Genomic DNA, 19,810 nt, shown 5'->3' with positions numbered 1-19,810 from the left:
AAAATATATAGCAGATTATGCCTATATTTGACAGGAAGTATATTTTATACTCAGACGATGACATTCTATTACCAACTTAACGCTAAACTAGTTTAACTTAAACTGGATTAGTAAATGCACTGAGAAAACCGATTCAAGTTTAAACTTTTAGATTAACTTAAACTCGATTAACTTAATCGAGTTTAGCAATCTATACTGTGCAAACGGCCCTAAGAGTCTTCCACTAGGGAGTCCTAAGACTAATGATAATAATAAATATAGTCTTGTTGTAAATGTGCTTTTGTAATTAACACTTTATTTATTAAAAGTTTTCATTTATTGAACAAGATAAAAATAAAACATCATCTTTGAACGTATCTCATAAAACTCCAACTAGTTATTCACTTGTAAACGTTCGTTGCTAAAACAGTCACCTTGGCAACCGTGTTCACATGATTAGTTTCCATGTAGGGCTTGCCTACATCAGTATGTTTGGTGAAAGCATTATACAAATTTCACAATTTTGTAACCTCCACAATGCAATGCTTATAAACTTTGTAATATTGGTGCATAATGCACATGGTGATTGATGGAGATAATGAATTTGTATATTGATGTTAAATAATTATCAATATCGGTAGATATAAATAATTAATCTAAAATCACTTCACTTGAATGGGCTACTTTTGTTCAAATTAATAAAAACAATACAAAAACTTATAATACCCTTTATTAAAAACTTTAAAATATTTTAACGACTAGTTTCGACAATATTTTAACTTGAAAATAACCAATGGTCAAAACTAGTCGTTAAAATATTTTAAAGTTTTCAATAAAGGATACTACAAGTTTTTATATTGTTTTCATTAATAATTAATCTACTAGACTTATATTAATAGAGAATATTCATCTATGGATTGGTTCCATAAAGTTGTTAAATTGTAGTAGATAAATTATTGACATTTTTTATACTTCAATTGTGGTGGCGATTAATTAACCAAATAAATACATGCATTCTTCTATAACAATAAGGCTGATTATGGTTACAAATGAGAAATTATGACTGATATATTATAATAGCCGTGAGGCCCATTGACGACTTAAATTATATTCCCAGGCGAAGTGGAACTTCCCTCAGGGACTCCCCACCAATAAGTCATACTATCGGAAATGTATTATCTAAAAATATAACTGAAGGTAACTGGTGAGGATATTAACATTCTTATATAGAATATAGAGCAGATTAGGCTTAAATTTTGCAGAAAAAATATATAGCAGATTATGCCTATATTTGACAGGAAGTATATTTTATACTTGGAGGAGGAAATATTTATAAATCAGAAAAATATTAGCATGATTGGCAAGCGAAACGTCTTACAATGTGGGAATTTCTCATGATATTCTATCAGACGTTATAATTTATTGAATAATCTTTATTTGTTTATACTGTAAGGAGTCTGACGATAGCACACTTCCAACGTAGCCAGTGAACTAATGTAATGTTATGCTTTGGCGTTTAAAACCACAAGTTATAACCTCGTTTAAACTTAAAGTTGAAACCTCGTCTAAACCTGGCGTTTAAAACCTCGTTTGAATCTCAAACCTCTTTTAGAATATTCATCCAACTATTTTAATTATTCATAAGTATGATTCAGTAGAGAGAGTAGCAAGAGACAGGAAGGAATGGGAGAGAATGAAAAACATATTCAAACAAGTTTGGCTCTACAAGGATTGAAATGAAGAAGATGAAAGAAAACTTTACAAAACGCACTCGCACAACACTTTATCCTTCTATGGGAAAAGGATAACTATACCCCAGCATCTCCTGATTATTGCCTTTTGTATATAGCTTTTGATTTTAAAATTGTTGTAATTGTTTGAGGAAACAATAAACGGGTTATTTATTTATTTATTTATGATTCAGCAGCCGGTAACTGGCCTACTGTAACTAAATTTAACTAACTAAACTACTAACCTACTGTAACAAAATTCCTGACCTGTGACAGAGCAGTTCCAATCCAAATGGTATAGAAGATCGGGTTGGTGAAGAATCCTTCAAACACATTTCTCTGGCCATGGATTTTTCTCGCGTTTATTTCATTGAACAATGTCATCATAACAAAAGTATTGAAAATAATGGTAAAATGTTCAGTCGGCTCAAACGAGGTGTTTCCTCGACCTGTGGGTATGTCGAGCAGTCGGTCACCTGAAAACACATCGTTCAAAATTCATTTCTTTAAAAAAATTCAAAAAGTTACAAACAACTTTGTCATAAAACCAAGTGCTTCTAAACATATTATTCCTCTTCACTGTGGTAGAAGCCTAAAAAAACTATAACTAAAATTTTATATTCATAGCTTAAGAATGCACTGTAGGAAAAAGAAAAATATTTGTATTATTTTGTAAAATGGCAAATAAATTAAATTGAATTGAAAAATCGAGTGCTTCTAAACATATTATACTTCTTCACTGTGGTAGAAGCAAATAAAAGCTACATTTTCTACTGAGGCCAGACATATTGTTGAAGCATCATTCTATTCTACCACATCTATGAGAACCATGTTCTCAACTATGAAGTCCTTCAATATCTAGATAAGATTCACGCTAAATTGTCAGCAATGATTAAATAGAAAGCAACGTTGACAAATTATTGTGACCACTGAATCACCCACCACCCAATGAACTCTGGTAAGAATCATAGTATCATATGAATGAATCTGCTTCTGTAATATTCAACTATCGAAAATTAAACAATGGTTAACAATATTCTTATGTTATAATTTATTGAATAATCTTTATTTGTTTATACTGTAAGGAGTCTGACGATAGCACACTTCCAAGGTAGCCAGTGAACTAATGTAATGTTATGCTTTGGCGTTTAAAACCACAAGTTATAACCTCGTTTAAACTTAAAGTTGAAACCTCGTCTAAACCTGGCGTTTAAAACCTCGTTTGAATCTCAAACCTCTTTTAGAATATTCATCAAACATTTTTAATTATTCATAAGTATGATTCAGTAGAGAGAGTAGCAAGAGACAGGAAGGAATGGGAGAGAATGAAAAACATAATCAAACAAGTTTGGCTCTACAAGGATTGAAATGAAGAAGATGAAAGAAAACTTTACAAAACGCACTCGCACAACACTTTATCCTTCTATGGGAAAAGGATAACTATACCCCAGCATCTCCTGATTATTGCCTTTTGAATTTTATATAGCTTTTAATTTTAAAATTTTTGTAATTGTTTAAGGAAGCAATAAACGGGTTATTTATTTATTATTCAGCAGCCGGTAACTGGCCTACTGTAACTAAATTTAACTAACTAAACTACTAACCTACTGTAACAAAATTCCTGACCTGTGACAGAGCAGTTCCAATCCAAATGGTATAGAAGATCGGGTTGGTGAAGAATCCTTCAAACACATTTCTCTGGCCATGGATTTTTCTCGCGTTTATTTCATTGAACAATGTCATCATAACAAAAGTATTGAAAATAATGGTAAAATGTTCAGTCGGCTCAAACGAGGTGTTTCCTCGACCTGTGGGTATGTCGAGCAGTCGGTCACCTGAAAACACATCGTTCAAAATTCATTTCTTTAAAAAAATTCAAAAAGTTACAAACAACTTTGTCATAAAACCAAGTGCTTCTAAACATATTATTCCTCTTCACTGTGGTAGAAGCCTAAAAAAACTATAACTAAAATTTTATATTCATAGCTTAAGAATGCACTGTAGGAAAAAGAAAAATATTTGTATTATTTGTAAAATGCCAAATAAATTAAATTGAATTGAAAAATCGAGTGCTTCTAAACATATTATACTTCTTCACTGTGGTAGAAGCAAATAAAAGCTACATTTTCTACTGAGGCCAGACATATTGTTGAAGCATCATTCTATTCTACCACATCTATGAGAACCATGTTCTCAACTATGAAGTCCTTCAATATCTAGATAAGATTCACGCTAAATTGTCAGCAATGATTAAATAGAAAGCAACGTTGACAAATTATTGTGACCACTGAATCACCACCCAATGAACTCTGGTAAGAATCATAGTATCATATGAATGAATCTGCTTCTGTAATATTCAACTATCGAAAATTAAACAATGGTTAACAATATTCTTATGTTTTTATTTATTACTATGAGCTTATTCAAAACCGATTTAGCCTCATATGCACCATCCCGGTTTGAACGCAGATAGATCAGCTGTTCGTTTAAACCCGGAATGAAACACATTACAATTAATGATACCATACATTCATTTAATTAAAGATTAGCGTTCTAAATCGAATGTATTTCAGACCATGCATTCATGTAATTATATATTAGCGTTTAAGATAGATGTTGTATATGAGCCTAAATCGAATGTATGGTCTCATAAGCTTATCCCTATCTGTTACTATCTGAACCGATCTGTTCATAAGCTTCATAATTCATCAATGAACATTTTATCAAGTAAACAGTTGAACTTACCAACAAAAAGAAGAGTGAACACAACTCCTAATTGATAAATAGCCTGTCCTAAAATATTTTTCATCATTGTCCTGGAGATTAGAGGTTTTGTGCGACCGTATGGCTTTCTCAACAGTAAGTCAGGAGTAGGCATTTCAGTAGCCAATGCAAGTGAAGCCAGCGTATCCATAATAAGATTTACCCATAACATTTGAACGGCCTGGAAGTTTAAATAAATCATAGTCACATCACAGATCAACAACATTCAAGTGACATCACTTGTTTGCTGGATATGAACAGCATCAAAACGCATTATAAAATCATGACAAAAAACCATCAACATTAAACCACTTGAAGACACACCCAGTGATTCTTCTGGACTATTAGTAAGTAAAATTATATTTATGATGTGAATAATTTTCACAACTTAGGAGTGTTTTCTGTTCCAATAATCAATTATCTTAACTCCTCTTCTTACCGTTACAATACGGCAAAACTTAACAGTAGCTCCATTAGCTGGAAATAAACTCAGTTTCAACAAATTAATAAAAACAAAACGTGTGGTTCCAATAACTTAGATTTATCTCTAATCTCTCTGACAAGATAGGTTTAGTATCAGAATTTAAAGTATTTTTCAAAGATTGAATGGAGATTGAAAAATTATTTGGTTTGTTAAAAAAGTGAATTGATTATAGATACGTAGTACCCCAACCTAGAAACAAACTTGCAATATTGGGACAAGCAGCTTGTCGCATTGTTGATATATTGAATAAATTTGATAATGGAACGTTTATTGGAATGTTAAGATAGGGTAAAGGATCAAATCTACCCAGAAACACAAATTGAGACTAGCTAAACAAGTTTTATATCATGTAATTAGCTAGCGATACGATTATTTCTAGTTAGATAGCATGCCACTACATACCTACCCTGGACTGTATTTTTACAAACCTTCAAGGGACTGTCCTGCACCGCACAAGCACCAATGAAAGCAACAATCACAGCAACAACATTGACAGTCAATTGGAACTGGAGAAACTTGGCAATACTGTCGTACACGTTTCTTCCCCACATCACAGCTTTCACTATACTGCTAAAGTTATCGTCCGTTAGAATAATGTCTGACGCTTCCTTAGCTACATCTGTTCCAGCGATACCCTGTGGAAATAGCCAGATTGTTATAGTTTTTATATTTGACTGTATGTCGTGTGAAATACATGAAAAAGTGAGTTTAAAAGCTCATTTGAAATTACTATACAATCTACTATATAAATCAATACAAGACGATCTTGTAATCTAATAGAACAATTATGCAAAGTGAGCTATTAGAGATTGAACAGGAATGAAGTTGTTCCAAAACAGCTGAGCTGAATGTTTCAGAATTAATAAGTAAATTCGTATGGCTTTTGGTTGATGGGGAGTCCCTAGCGGGAAGGTCCCACCTCGCCTCTAATTTTGAATCAAATTTAATTTGTAAACAAATAGCTGAGCTAACTACTGTTCTATAATATTATTACCTTTTTCTATCCCTATCTTCGACCCGGTCGTGTGTTGATGGGAAGGAAATTATTTTATATCCTTAAAGAATCGACACTTATTTGTTGAAACACCGCCGATTTATGAAGTTACATTACAATTTTATATTATCGTTACTCTAATTGCATTTAATCTTTATTCTCATTGATTAACTATCTATACTTTGTAAAATTCGTAAAATAATTATCATTACCGTCATTTAATGTAAATTAGTGTATAAGCAAGTAAATATTGTAGCATACATAATTAAAGAAATCTAATCGAATCTTCTTACTCACTGGCAAAGTATTTGGATTACATAATTAGTAAATAAGCACTAATTTCCCAGTACTAATCAATTACTGTACTAGTACAATCACCGATTTAACGGGAAGGTCTAGTGGTCAGGAGCGTTACAAACTTCCGTCTGCTAGCACCGCCTGGTTCGTGGGTTCGAATCTCGCCAATGGCATGGACGTTTGATCATTTCTTCAAATAACCCACGCACAAGAAATAGCTTATATGGGAATCACCCGTAATAAAAAATCTAATTTCTAATTCATTAAAACTTAGTTCCCAACATCTCCCTGAAACTCTCATGTTTCAATCTATTCTCAATTACAAGTTCAACTTTCTACCTTTGATTGTCTCAAGTTTTATCAATTATTATGATAGTGTATGTTAACATTCATAATGTTATGGAGTCTTTGACTGTATGACATTTGTATCAATGAATAAATGATTGAACAAACTTTACAAACAAAAAAGGCTACTACAATGTGTGTTTCATTTTTGTATCATGTCATATATAACTGCCTGGCATGTATCATACTGATACATGTGATAGTGTATCACATTGATACACTATCAATGGTTTTATCAATGAATGAACATACACTTCCTGAAAAAACTTCCTGCGCTAGAAACATAATAAACTACAACAAAATGTTTCATTTTCCTATCATGTTATACATGTATCTATGATACTGTACTGACATTTTATACTATGTTATCTATACTATAATAAAGGAAAGGGCTGGCTTATACACTTACGGGATAGGAAAATATGTTTGACGCATCATCACGCCTGAACTACTGGACTGTGTCGAGTTTGATAGTTATGTTGAATTTTATATGTTATGATTATGAAGAGGAATAAAATATTATTCCTATTTCATGTTGAGTATGTAATGTAGAGAGAGCCTACTCACCATGGCAAATCCTACATCAGCCTTCTTGAGAGCAGGGCCGTCGTTTGTTCCATCACCAGTCACAGCTACAACTTCCCTGCTTTCGCTCACTTTACTGTCGATAATACCTTTGACGAGAGTGTACTTGTCCGTGGGTGATGAACGAGCCAGTACGCGCAGTTTCGGCCAAACCTTGTCCAGTAGATGTTGTTGAACCTGTTACAGAAAACAAATGTTTCATCATTACTATTTGGAAAGTAGAAAAGCTTTTACAGAAAACACACATTTGAATCATTACCATTTGATAATTGAAATGGCTTTGATAGATGTTATATTTAAGAATAATGAATAATGTATGCTCAATGACAATTCATTTATTAATACAGTTGAATAACTTATAAACAAGGTAATCATTAAGTTGGTTGCCCATAGCAACCATGAAATGTAATCATGTGACCTTTCTCCACACTCAAATTGCACACTCGAGGATTCGAATAATAGAAAACACAAATTTGAATCATTGCCATTTGAAATGTAGAATAGCTTCTATAGAAAAAACACATTTAAATCATTACCATTTGAAAAGTAGAATAGCTTTGACAGAAAACCCACATTGAATCATTTCCATTTGAGAAGTGGAAGAGCTTCTATAGAAAACACTAATTTGAATCATTGCCATTTGAAAAGTAGTTATAAAAATAATATAAAAACTTGTAGTACCCTTTTATTAAAACATTTTAAAAACTTGAAAATTAATTTACTTAATTTAGTTTGACAAATGTTGAATATGTTTTGTATCCAAGACAAATAAAGTTCAGTTTTGTATTTATGGCTCTCAAGTATTGAAACATTTCTTCATGGTAAACATCATGACTATTGGTGCACACCACTCAGTTTTGTCACCCGATCAGCTGGATTGAACGTTTCACATTTGTGAGGTTAGGTTGTAGCGAAGTCAACAATAAGAAAAGAGCGGATCGATCATCCTTCGAACATATTTCGATTCTCAATCGAACCCTTGCGTAACATCTCGCGTAACGTTTATGATCGGAGCGAGTGCGGAGCGTGTTCGAGGCGCGTATATCTGTACGCACCTTTATAGGTTCAATCACACCTTCCTCACACATTCTCTGTAACTCTTCTTTCACTTTACTTATCAAGGGCAATAAAATTCGCCTGGGAGCTGTGACTGAATATGGTGTAGAATCATTGACTAATTTTATTTTATATTCAAATTGCTGTGGAAATCTTCCTAGATTATCCGAAAAAACTTCTGCAAAGTTGTTAACAACATTATCTTGCTCAATGGACTCAACACATGGCTGAAGTAGTTTTAAGGTTGAAATAGCCCTTCTACTAAGTAGTGGAATATGTTGGTCATATTAATAATTTTTAACTTGATCAATCATTTATTAATATTTTTTTATTAATTAGAAAAGCTTCTATAGAAAACACATACATTTGAATCATTACCATTTGAAAAGTAGAATATCATTCACAGAAAACACACTTTGAATCATTACCATTTGAAAAGTATAATAGCTTTTACAGGAAACACACATTTGGATCATTGGAATTTAAACAGTAAAATATATTTTATAGCTACGATATTGACTGAAGGTACAGCATAAACGAATTTGCTAGTTTCAATGTAGAGAGAGACTTACAGCTTCAAGCCAAAAACTGCACTGATTGATTCCGCAACAGACTGGTTTCACAAAAGCTATACTAATGATAAAGAATAATTTTATCCTGTATATGAGCCTGTTGTTATCTCCATATCATTATAATTTGTGATTTTATGAGTAAATGAAATAAATGGTAAACTATTGTTACTTGAAATAGAATTACCTCTCCATTAGCATCCTAATTCGGCGGCTAAACTCTTTCCCTTAATTTATGATGTTCTGTGAATGATAAACCACTGTTACTTGAAATAGAATTGACCTACCTCTCAATTAGCGTCCCTAATTCGGCGGCTATCCTAAACTCTTTCCCTTAATTTATTATGTTATGTGAATGATAAACCACTGTTACTTGAAATATAATTGACCTACCTCTCCATTAGCGTCCCTAATTCGGCGGTTAAACTCTTTCCCTTCATATATTATGTTCTGTGATTATATGCGTGAATGAAATGGATGATAAACTACTATTAATTGAAATATAATTAACCTACCTCTCCATTAGCATCCCTAATTCGGCGATTGAACTCTTTCCCTTCAAGAATCAGATAATCATCTCCCGGTCGAAGGATTCCACATTTCGAAGCAATAGATCTGGCAGTGTTGATATTATCACCTGTTACCATTCTAACCGTAATACCAGCTCGTTGACACTTCCTGATGGCGTCAGGTACCTGGAATAAAATGAATCCATTGTAATAATGTATTTTTAAAACCGTGAAACCAGTGATATGGTACTTGACAAAGAACTATATTCACCACCACAGTTTAAACGGAGATAGATCAGCTGTTGATTTAAACCTTTGTTTGAAATTTTGTGAAGTGAACAACTACAAGACTTGACCTATTTCGGACTATGTGTAACCTTATCTAAATCTGGGAGAGGAATAGCACAAGTATACCTTATTTTTTCTTTCCCTATCATTTTGATGATGTACTTGTATGAATAAATAAAGAATAAAGAAACCTGGAATGAGACACATTATAATAAAAGGAACCATACCTTATGTAATCATAGTTTAGCGTTAAATACGTTGAATGTGTATGGTGCATACGGCTCAAAGTACGGTAAGACAATCGCTTGAGGAACTCCAGACAGACACTGACTCTCTTTAGGTTAGGTCCAGATATATACACGATTTTGTTAGAAAACTTTCAATATGGAGTCTTTGATTTGCTAAAGAAGCAGTTTGTTTCACCAGCACTGTGAGGCCCATGTCAATATCATCATCACTCATACATAAAGTTTTCTACGTAAATTTCAATCATTCTTTGGTAGATTAATGTTAGATTATTCCATTGGGAACGCGCCAATCAAGCTCCCCGTCAGCTGAGCTCCTTCCAAAACCACTTTCGAGGGGATTGGTTGACGGCGTCAACTGAGCTCCTGAGAGAGGAGCTTGGCTGTCGGGGAGACTAGTTGACGCCAGCGTGCAAGGAGCTTGGTTGTCGTCACCGAACCCGACAAAAGCTCCTCGCACGCTCACGTTTGAGTGCCGGAGTTTTCGCGAGTAACTGACATGCACTTACTCAATGGATTTCCTCAAATCACGCCAGGTTTACCCAATCATTCATTGTTTTTGATGAGTTATATGACATTTTTCAACAACCAATAGTTCAATAAACTTTCAGGCTCGATTCAATGACCGGTTGATTTGAATTATGTAGTGCAGAAAGGAAAAAAAATTGTTTCTATTAGAATTAATAAATATTCCTCTGTCAGTTGGATTCGGAAACATAGATAGTTTATTTCATTTAATGTTTGCAGTGATAGAAGTGACAACATTAACATAATTCACAACATGACAACATCTTCTAATAATCGAATTCATAGAATGTGTGAAGCACATCTGTGAAGCTGTCTGGGAGCTTGGTTGTCGAGTACGATCACGTCAACCAGACCCCTCATATCCAGCAGGGGATCAACTGGCGGGGAGCTAGGTTGTCGTGAGCGTGTGAGGTTGTCGCCGACAACTAATCTCATTCGTTCCAGTAGAGGATAAGCTCGTATTTTGCCAGGGGTTGACGAGGGGATGATCACTGGCTGACGCCTGTGATCAAATTGCGAGGAGCTTAGTTGTCAGGGAGACAGGTTGGCGGCGACCCATTCCATTTTGTTTCAAAAAACGAATACTGCTATGCAATAAGGACTGAATTGAGGCGACCATATTTTTGGGCCTATAGTTCGAAGATATGGCCACACTAATCACAGAGCGTTTGATGGGAAAGACACGCTGTTCAGCTCTGTGTCTTATGATATGTGATCAGAGGTTGAAAAAATCACCCTATAGTGAGGTCCACGTTATAATGGCAGTGTTGGTATTGCTATCCTTGTCTATCAATCAACAATGCAGATAGCGCTATCTCTTTCTCGCTTTGCTCTGTTGCCAGATCGTCTTTTAACAATGTAGAATTAATAATTAATTAACAAAATATTTCATCTTAATCATTAAAATTCATTATTAAATTATCGAAAAATATAATTTCTTGCTTAATAAAATATAATTGATTATTTTAAACGAGAATGAACAGTTAATATTACATCAATAAATTGGTATCAACTACCGTCTATAGAAGGCATTGACTAGACAGAGGATCGGCAACGTTGTTCTGTTATCTTTCTCCACTGCCATTATAAAGTGGACCTCACTATAGTACATAAGAACAACATACAGTAGATATTTAATTGAAGGATATTGTTTGGATTTACCCACCTCGGGCCTGACGGGATCCTCAATTCCTACAACGCAAATTCCAGTAAGATTGTTGACAATGTACTCTTCATCATCCCAGTTGGGTTCAGCATCGATGTGCACTTGGTTGATCTCAGCCTTGCCGGGAACAAAGTCTCGATAAGCGATCGATATTGTTCGCAGTCCATCACAGGCCATCGGTTCGATAACGTTTCGTACTAATCGATCTTGCATCTCTCTTGTGAACTTCTCCAAATGTCCATCACGACCGTAAATGAACGCACATCTGCAATACAAGGGGCATTTTAGCAGGCAAGAAACATTTTGGATCACAAGAAAACTTTGTACTTTGCAATACAAGGAACATGGTGAATGAACATGGATGTGCAACACAATCTACGTTGTGAAAATAATTAAGGACTGAAAATTTTGTGAAGTGAACAACTACAAGACTTAAACCTATTTCGGACTATGTGTTACCTTATCTAAATTTGGGAGAGGAATAGCACAAGGTTACCTTAATTTTTTTCTCTCCCTATCATTTTGATGACGTACTTATTGTATCAATCAATAAAGAATAAAGAAACATTTTAGAACACAAGAAACATTTTGGAACACAAGAAAACTTTGCACTTTGGAATACAAGAAGCATTGCAAATGAACACACATCTGCAACACAACAGAACACAAGAAAACTGTTAGAAAACAGTAGCCTAATGTACTTTGCTTGTGGAAAAGCCTAACCTCTGATATCAATTTCGACCACCAACATCGCAAACATTAGTGGATACTCTTGTGGACAAGTTGCTTTCCGGAGGGAGAAGGATCATCAGATTTCCCCATAGTAATACATCAATAATCGTAACTAGTAATTGCCAGGGAAAAGTTATTGTATATTTTCAATACTCCAACAGAATTGGAGAGGATGGATTTACACTGATATAGAATACCGACTGACTAACTCGAGTCTACGCACAGGCCACAGTGCCCATGTAGGCTCATTCCGTAATGTATAATATGAAACCCTAATCTAAGTACTAAATAATTTGTATTTTATATTTCATATTATTTATCATGTTTGTACTTGCTGTATTGTGGAATAAAGAAGATTCTTGATTGATTGATTGATTGACATCAGTAATCGTAACTAGTAATTGACTAGGAAAATTTATTGTACACTTGTAATAATACTCCAACAAAATTGGTGATATGAATTTATGAAGATCACTTCAAGTTATAATCAAAGTTGGAACAGCTATAATATAATAAAATGCAATGTGAGAAAGTAAAATTTTTGTTAGGTACAATGTGAAAGTACAATTTGTTTTGAGAGGGATGAATCACAACATTCCGACTTCACTAATAAGTGAAACGTTTAGATCCAAATTATTTATTCCAAAGAAGTAAATATAAACTGAATTGAAACTTCAGAATTGGAAGCAATTTGGTTTGTGGTCGCGCTGATAAGCTATCGATAAGATAAGTTAAGCTCTATGCGCCTGCTACTCCCGTTGTGAGGGATACCACTTCAAGAGCCGAACTACTCCAAATACCTCACTCCTTGAGATTAAAAATCCCTTCCCGGGGGTAAAAAACCCACCAAAAGCTGTAGGTCCACTCATATCTCATCATTATCCATCACATTACCCGCGCACAAGCCTAGGGCTCATGAGGACATCATCAAAAATAGCCACTTCTTAAGTACTTTTTCTAAGGAATTGAGAAATACTTCAATATAATTAGAACTACTGATAATTTTATTTCATATTATGTATTGTTTTTTGTATTATTTTCTAAAGAAATAGATGATTTTGATTTGATTTGATACTTCTCTGATAAATGAAAAGGATGACCAGATTTTACTAACTTATTGGAAAATATTTGACAAACGATTACAGATTTCAGATAAGTTGACCGAATTGATACCTACTTCTTTAGAACAATTTCTGAGGCACCCTTGGTAAATAGTCGGTATCCGCCACCCTGTCGAGGAACCACGGTACTCATCGATTTTCGCACGGAGTTGAACGTGTAGACGCGAGTGAACATTTCTTCGGGCATATCATCTCGGATTGTCTGGTAGTTCTTTCCTAGGCCTTGTACAAACCCAAGCAGCGCGCACTCTGTCTTATTACCTACTTGCTTTGGAAGCTCGGATGCTTCTTCTGGAGCCTGCAAACAAACCAATAGAATAAATTAATAATTAATTTCTGACATTGAAAGAATAAGACGCTGATGTCTTATTCTTTCAATTATGAAGGCATACCACAACATCTCTTACCATACAATCAAATTATTAATTCCTGACAAGTAAATTCATTCATTCATTCAAAATAATCACTGAAGTCAATTCGATCAATCAATCGATTACTTTAACTTTATAAACTTTATATTTACATCTCTGGAGAGATGTAGTGATAATCATTCATAAATATTTCTGAATCACAATCACTATTTGTGATAGTTGACATGTCACTTTACGATCTTTAACGGGTCTAATAAATTCAATAATCATTGGATTCCAGTACATTAGTTGGACTTAAAATTGAAAATTTACAGAAATAAAATAGATGGCTGATCAAACAGCAGATAACTCACCATAACACGTGACGTATAAGCGGAATTAATAGAGATAGCCTGGATAAGCAGGTTACCAACATTCGGAGGAATGTTAGCAAACCTTGGAGTAGTTTTGCAAAGTACTTCACAAATATACGACTGCACAACAGTCATCCTGTAAAATAATAAATAATCATCAGTCAACATCATTCAGAACATTACAAATACTTGGATAAGATTACAAAATTATGGATAAAAACAGTCTAGTAGTTAAGACATAACTATATAGTTAGTTATAATAATAATAATTATTACTAAGTTAATTATTTTTGGTTTCGTTGATCCACTCAAAAGCGCATGGGTTTCAATTTATTCAGAAACTTCTTAGAAAGTTTAGGACTATGATGAGTCAACAGGAATAAAGGATTAGCATTTTCTGAAGAAGATTTTATTACCTGCATGATTTCGTTTCTGTACATGATAAGAATAAAACACAATAATAAGAGGAGTGAATACGTTTAGAATATTCTATAACTAGATTACTTACTTGTAATGAAATGACTATAGTGAGGTCCACGTTATAATGACAGTATTCGATCAACTTTGGTTTTGCTATCCTTGTCTATCATTTGACAAAGCCGGTGTTACTATCCTTTTCTAGGTCCACAACGATGACAATTATGTTTTTGACAGTGTAGAAATATAATTAATTAATGCAGAGAACCGGCATCGCTATTCTTCTCTCTTCATCCACTGCCATTATAAGGTGGACCACACTATAAATCATTTGATTACCCAATGGTTATTGAGATTATTTGGGCTGTTTTGAGGCAACGTATTCTCCATATTTGAAGTTTTATCAATGAATGAGTAATAAGTAATTGAGTTTGTGATTGATATACTTATTCGTTGAAAAACTCGAGAAATCCACCCAACAATTATTCTGGTCTATTGATACAATACTACCAACGCGCTATACTATGATACAATCGACCCAAACCTTAAAAGTATCCAGGGCCAAGCCATACGAAGCGTTTTCAGGCGGAGTTTTTAGAGTCGGCAGGAAGGGAAGCTCTTCGATTGGCTGTTGGGTTGGCGTTCGGAAATCAGTTGATAATCAGTCAATCGGAGAGCTTCCTGCCCTGCCGGCTCTAAAAACGCCGTCTGAAAACGCTTGAAAAATACTTCGTATGGCATGGCCCTTAGAGTGTTGAACTCGTCCTTTTCATCGGGCCACTAGTGGGTCGTGAAGTGTCCGAGCGTATTATACTCTGTCCAAACAGGCATGAGCTCTGAAGGATTAGGCCGACCCTCTCCTACTACTCACACCCACAAGCGCAGCCTCCTTTTGTGTGTGTGAATAAATAGCTGAGTGATAGCTCAGGCATATATACATACTCATTCATAGAAGACCCATTAGCGCAGGTCATCGATATATAGAATCTATATATACTACATAGTATACATATTATATCAATGGCGCAGGTAGGCCGGGCGTGTGTGCCTGCGCATGAGAGAGTGAGGGTCGGCTTAATCTTCCAGGGCTCATGGAAGTTTGGATAGACTATAGTTCTTATAGCGTCAAGGGGCATTAGATCTTATGCGCTCATTACACTATGGTCACCATCTTGGGCAATAGATTTTGACGGCCGGCTGGTGTCTTTCGGCCGCGAATGGTTGTTCTGAGGTGACTCACTGGTGGCCGAGACTGCTGGCCTAATGTATTACGTGTCTTAAACCTCAAAAGTGTTAAATTCTTGGAAATATCCTCTGTGTTGCGTGACATTCGATCACTCTATATTAACACAAATAAAAGCTGATTGCAAACATTTTCACCAACGATTAAGAGGTCTGCTAATCTTTCAGAGTGTATCCTTCAAGTTTCCATGATTACACCGGGTGATTAAAAAAGGACTCTACAACTTTGAAAATTCATATAAATCTTATTAAACAAGGTACACAGCTGGTTTCGGTGTTGTTTTAAAGGAAAACACTCCAAGTTTTGACTCGCGTAGTCCACTAGTGCCTGGTCGCGACGCACAAGCGCTAGCGGCAGTTACGTCAAAGATGGCTGCCTTCACTGGACCCGAGCGTGCTAGCTGTGTGTTTTGATTTGAAAAACGGCATAGTGTACCTTGATATGTTGCAAAAATGTTTGATAACACAGATCGATGAGGATGACCGAGAATTAAATGTTTAATTCTCCTCGTTCCCCAGACTAACACCGCTGGATTTTTTCTTGAGGGGTTTCATAAAATATAATTATGGTTTATGTACCTCTTTTGCCAGCCACTCTACCTAAACTTTTCTTTATGCAAGTAGGCGCACCACCACACTATCTGACTGACGACCGGGATTTTCCTAATGACCGCTTTCCAAATCAGTGGATTGGCCGTAATGCGCAAATTGCATGGCCCCTCGTTCCCCAGGCAACACCGCTGGATTTTTTCTTGAAGGGGTTTCATAAAAGATATGGTGTATGTACCTCCTTTGCCAGCCACTCTACCTGAACTTGGAGCAAGGATTTACGCTGCTGTTGAGCAAGTTACACCTGAAATGCTAGTGCGAGTCTGGGAAGAAATCGACTATCGATGGGATGTCTGCAGGATAACCAACGAAAGTCACATAGAAAATCTTTAGTTTAAGGTAAAAGAAATTGAAGTGTTTTCGTTTAAAACAACACCAAAACCAGCTCTGAACCTTGTTTAATAAGATTTACATAAATTTTCAAAGTTGTAAAGTCCTTTTTGAATCAGCCGGTATATATCTAATTGTAAATTAAACCAATATTTGGATTTAATATTATAGAAAATATATTAAACTAACCTATTAGTGGTCAATGTTCCAGTTTTGTCGGAACAAATGGCAGTGGCGTTTCCCATCGTTTCGCAAGCATCAAGATGTCTTACAAGGTTGTTGTCTTTCATCATTTTCTGCAATAAAACAGAAGTTATTTAGCAATATGAAGTGAAAAGTATTTTTATTCTTGAATTATGAAGTGATAAACATAACATTTTTTGGACAATTTCTATCCAAATTTGGGAAAGAAACAGTTTTGGGCTTTGAGCCTGTTGTTTCTTTCCCAATCATTCATAATTGAGAATGATATTGTATCTATCTACCAATATCCCAATGTTTGAAGCTGATTGCTCAACTTCATGCAAACAAGTGTTGCATAGATCCGCAATAATATATACAACACTTATTTCTATCATTTACTTCTTACACTGAATTCATTCCATAATTCAAAGATTATATATTTGTATTCCACAAGTCTTTCAATTGTTTCCTTACGACGTTTTCTTATTCTCTACAATAAAAATTTAATTCAAATTAAATTTTAAAGAAAATTTAGAGCTTGATATTATAATAAAATTTTAAATCATATTCTTTGTGAAAATATTTTAGGACTGAAAATTTTGTGAAATGAAGAAGTAAAGACTAAAACTCATCTGTGTAACCTCATCTAAATTTGGGAGAGGAATAGCAAAAGGTTACCTTATTTTTCCTCTCCCCATCATTTTGATGATGTACATATTGTAAGAATAAATAACTAGTAATATGTATGTCAATGTAACAGTTTTAATGTTTATACTAGGTACAAAATAATTTTTGACTTGGAGGGATATGCGGCGCAAAGAAATGGACTGACTGATTGATTGATTGAGTACTTTATTTATGTAGATTACAATATATACTGGCTTATACACTTATATACAATAGCTTACAATACAGCAAAATTATAGATGTATTTACAAAATATAAATTAATAAAATAATTATTGAGCTGTATATGATATGAAAAAAACAATTTGTAATAACTATAGATAAAATAGATTATATTGTTATGCATCTACAAAAAATGAGTTGCATACTTTGAAGTGTAGATCAGAAATGCATAAGCACGACACTAGACAGAGTAATTATTTGGATGTTCCCTATGTAAGATTGAGAAAGTTGCAGTATCAATCTGACGTTCTATCAATAAGAGCTTTCAATAGATTACCGCTGTATTCCAGGAATCTGAATATATCTGTTTTCAAAACAAATGTGGAAAGGATGCTGTCAGAGAACCCACTGTACAGTGTTGAAGAGTTCTTTGATCTCACTTTTGATATTGTTAATAATTTCTTCCAAGCTGACTGATTATTGATTGATGTTTATAGGTATGTTGTAACCTGTATTTTTTATATTGAGATGTTTATATGTGACATGGCCCACTTTACTATTTTAAGTATTTATCGGCTAATAAATATATTTCTATTTCTACATAAATTGGCGGAGCTTTGGACATATCAATGTCCATTCTTCGGAAAGAATATTCGAAGTATCCTTCCCACTAACTCCCTACCAAATGGAGAGAGATCAGCCAATTACTGAGATGAATAGTCATAGGTAGAAGCGCAGTTGCCAATTTGTCGATTAGAGTGAGTCGACTGAAGGCTTTAAGAGGAGACTCCGTAAGTTTAACATGAGCGCATGAATACTCACTGGAAATTGGAGAATGCTGACCGGTTCAGAACGGCAACATGACCGCCGTTGTATCCCTACCTCTGTATGCCTTCTCTGCTGCGCATTTCCCTCCCAAGTAAAAGTAATCTTGTAAGGAAAATAATTACCTAACCTGAATTTTGATTCGGACAGTGGTACAGTATAAATTTGAAAAGGGACAATTTTGGGCCTTCTTCTATAAGTAGAATAACTGTAATTGTACATGATTGAATGAATGCTATCTACTTTCATGAAGCTTAGAACTTACTTCTACTCAGTTACACTTTTCAGGAGCGCCTTCGGATTTTTTCAATCCATTTTCAACACTGCTCAATCCATTGCACTGATTAAAATCCATTTTTAAATGGATTTAAAAACCCGAAAGTGCTCCACATATGAGTACTGGTTTTAATAACTAATATTAAAAAAATAGACTGTAGTGACGTTGAAAATAGTTCAAAACTGATTATTACTTGCAGTTCTTAATGGATAGTGAAATAGATGAGTATTTTTAATGTTATTTGGAAAACATATAGAATACTCACTTTTACAGAATAGGCAAGAGATAACGTGACGGCAAGTGGCAAGCCTTCTGGAACAGCAACTACGAGTACGGTCACACCAATGATTAAATGGCGAACGAATTCATTGGCGTACCTATTCGACCATGGCTTCTGGTCTATAACGAATGTCCTTACACAAAATTGAATAACCAAAATAACAACAGTGAGAACGGCGATTGTTGATCCTGGAACAAGTGAGACAGAGAATGTCAATATCAGATACAAATGAGATAGAGAATGTCAATATCAGATACAAATGAGATGGAGAATGTCAATATCAGATACAAATGAGATAGAGTTGTCAATATCATATATAAATGAGATAGAGAATGTCAATATCAGATACAAATGAGATAAATAATGTCAATATCAGATACAAATGAGATGGAGAATGTCAATATCAGATACAAATGAGATAGAGTTGTCAATATCATATATAAATGAGATAGAGAATGTCAATAACAGATACAAATGAGATAGAGAATGTAAACATCAGAAAATGTCACAACCCGTATCAGAAAGTACCAGAAATATCAATAATATAAAATCAAGTATCAAGAATTACAAAACCGTAACTGGTGGAATGCCTAAACTCAAGTTTTCTTTTTAAATAGAATGTTGGTTTCAATCATTATGGATTCATAATTTCAATCCTTATAAAATGTTACATATTTGTCCAATA

The 19,810-nt window shown here is 34.4% G+C and overlaps 1 protein-coding gene across 15 annotated transcripts in view; it reads right to left on the bottom strand.

The window, feature by feature from the left end:
• The window catches only part of LOC111043351 (plasma membrane calcium-transporting ATPase 2), a 406,771-nt gene that overhangs the window by 67,792 nt on the left and 319,169 nt on the right, over window positions 1-19,810 (bottom strand). For all 15 annotated transcript variants that reach the window (XR_005573144.1, XM_039442413.1, XM_039442410.1 and 12 more), the window contains 10 exons: window positions 19,111-19,313; window positions 16,902-17,008; window positions 14,115-14,250; window positions 13,447-13,688; window positions 11,538-11,802; window positions 9,318-9,497; window positions 7,160-7,354; window positions 5,385-5,591; window positions 4,455-4,653; window positions 3,336-3,544 (listed from right to left, as the gene is read on the bottom strand). Coding sequence is in view for 14 of the 15 variants with exons in the window: in XM_039442413.1 (XP_039298347.1) it covers window positions 3,336-3,544; window positions 4,455-4,653; window positions 5,385-5,591; window positions 7,160-7,354; window positions 9,318-9,497; window positions 11,538-11,802; window positions 13,447-13,688; window positions 14,115-14,250; window positions 16,902-17,008; window positions 19,111-19,313 (1,943 nt within the window). In the remaining variant the exon portion in view is untranslated. The remainder of the gene's footprint in view (window positions 1-3,335; window positions 3,545-4,454; window positions 4,654-5,384; window positions 5,592-7,159; window positions 7,355-9,317; window positions 9,498-11,537; window positions 11,803-13,446; window positions 13,689-14,114; window positions 14,251-16,901; window positions 17,009-19,110; window positions 19,314-19,810) is intronic.

Source organism: Nilaparvata lugens, chromosome X (genome assembly GCF_014356525.2).
Source record: "Nilaparvata lugens isolate BPH chromosome X, ASM1435652v1, whole genome shotgun sequence".
Taxonomy (NCBI): Eukaryota; Metazoa; Arthropoda; class Insecta; order Hemiptera; family Delphacidae; genus Nilaparvata; species Nilaparvata lugens.
This window is presented reverse-complemented; position numbering and strand designations above follow the sequence as displayed.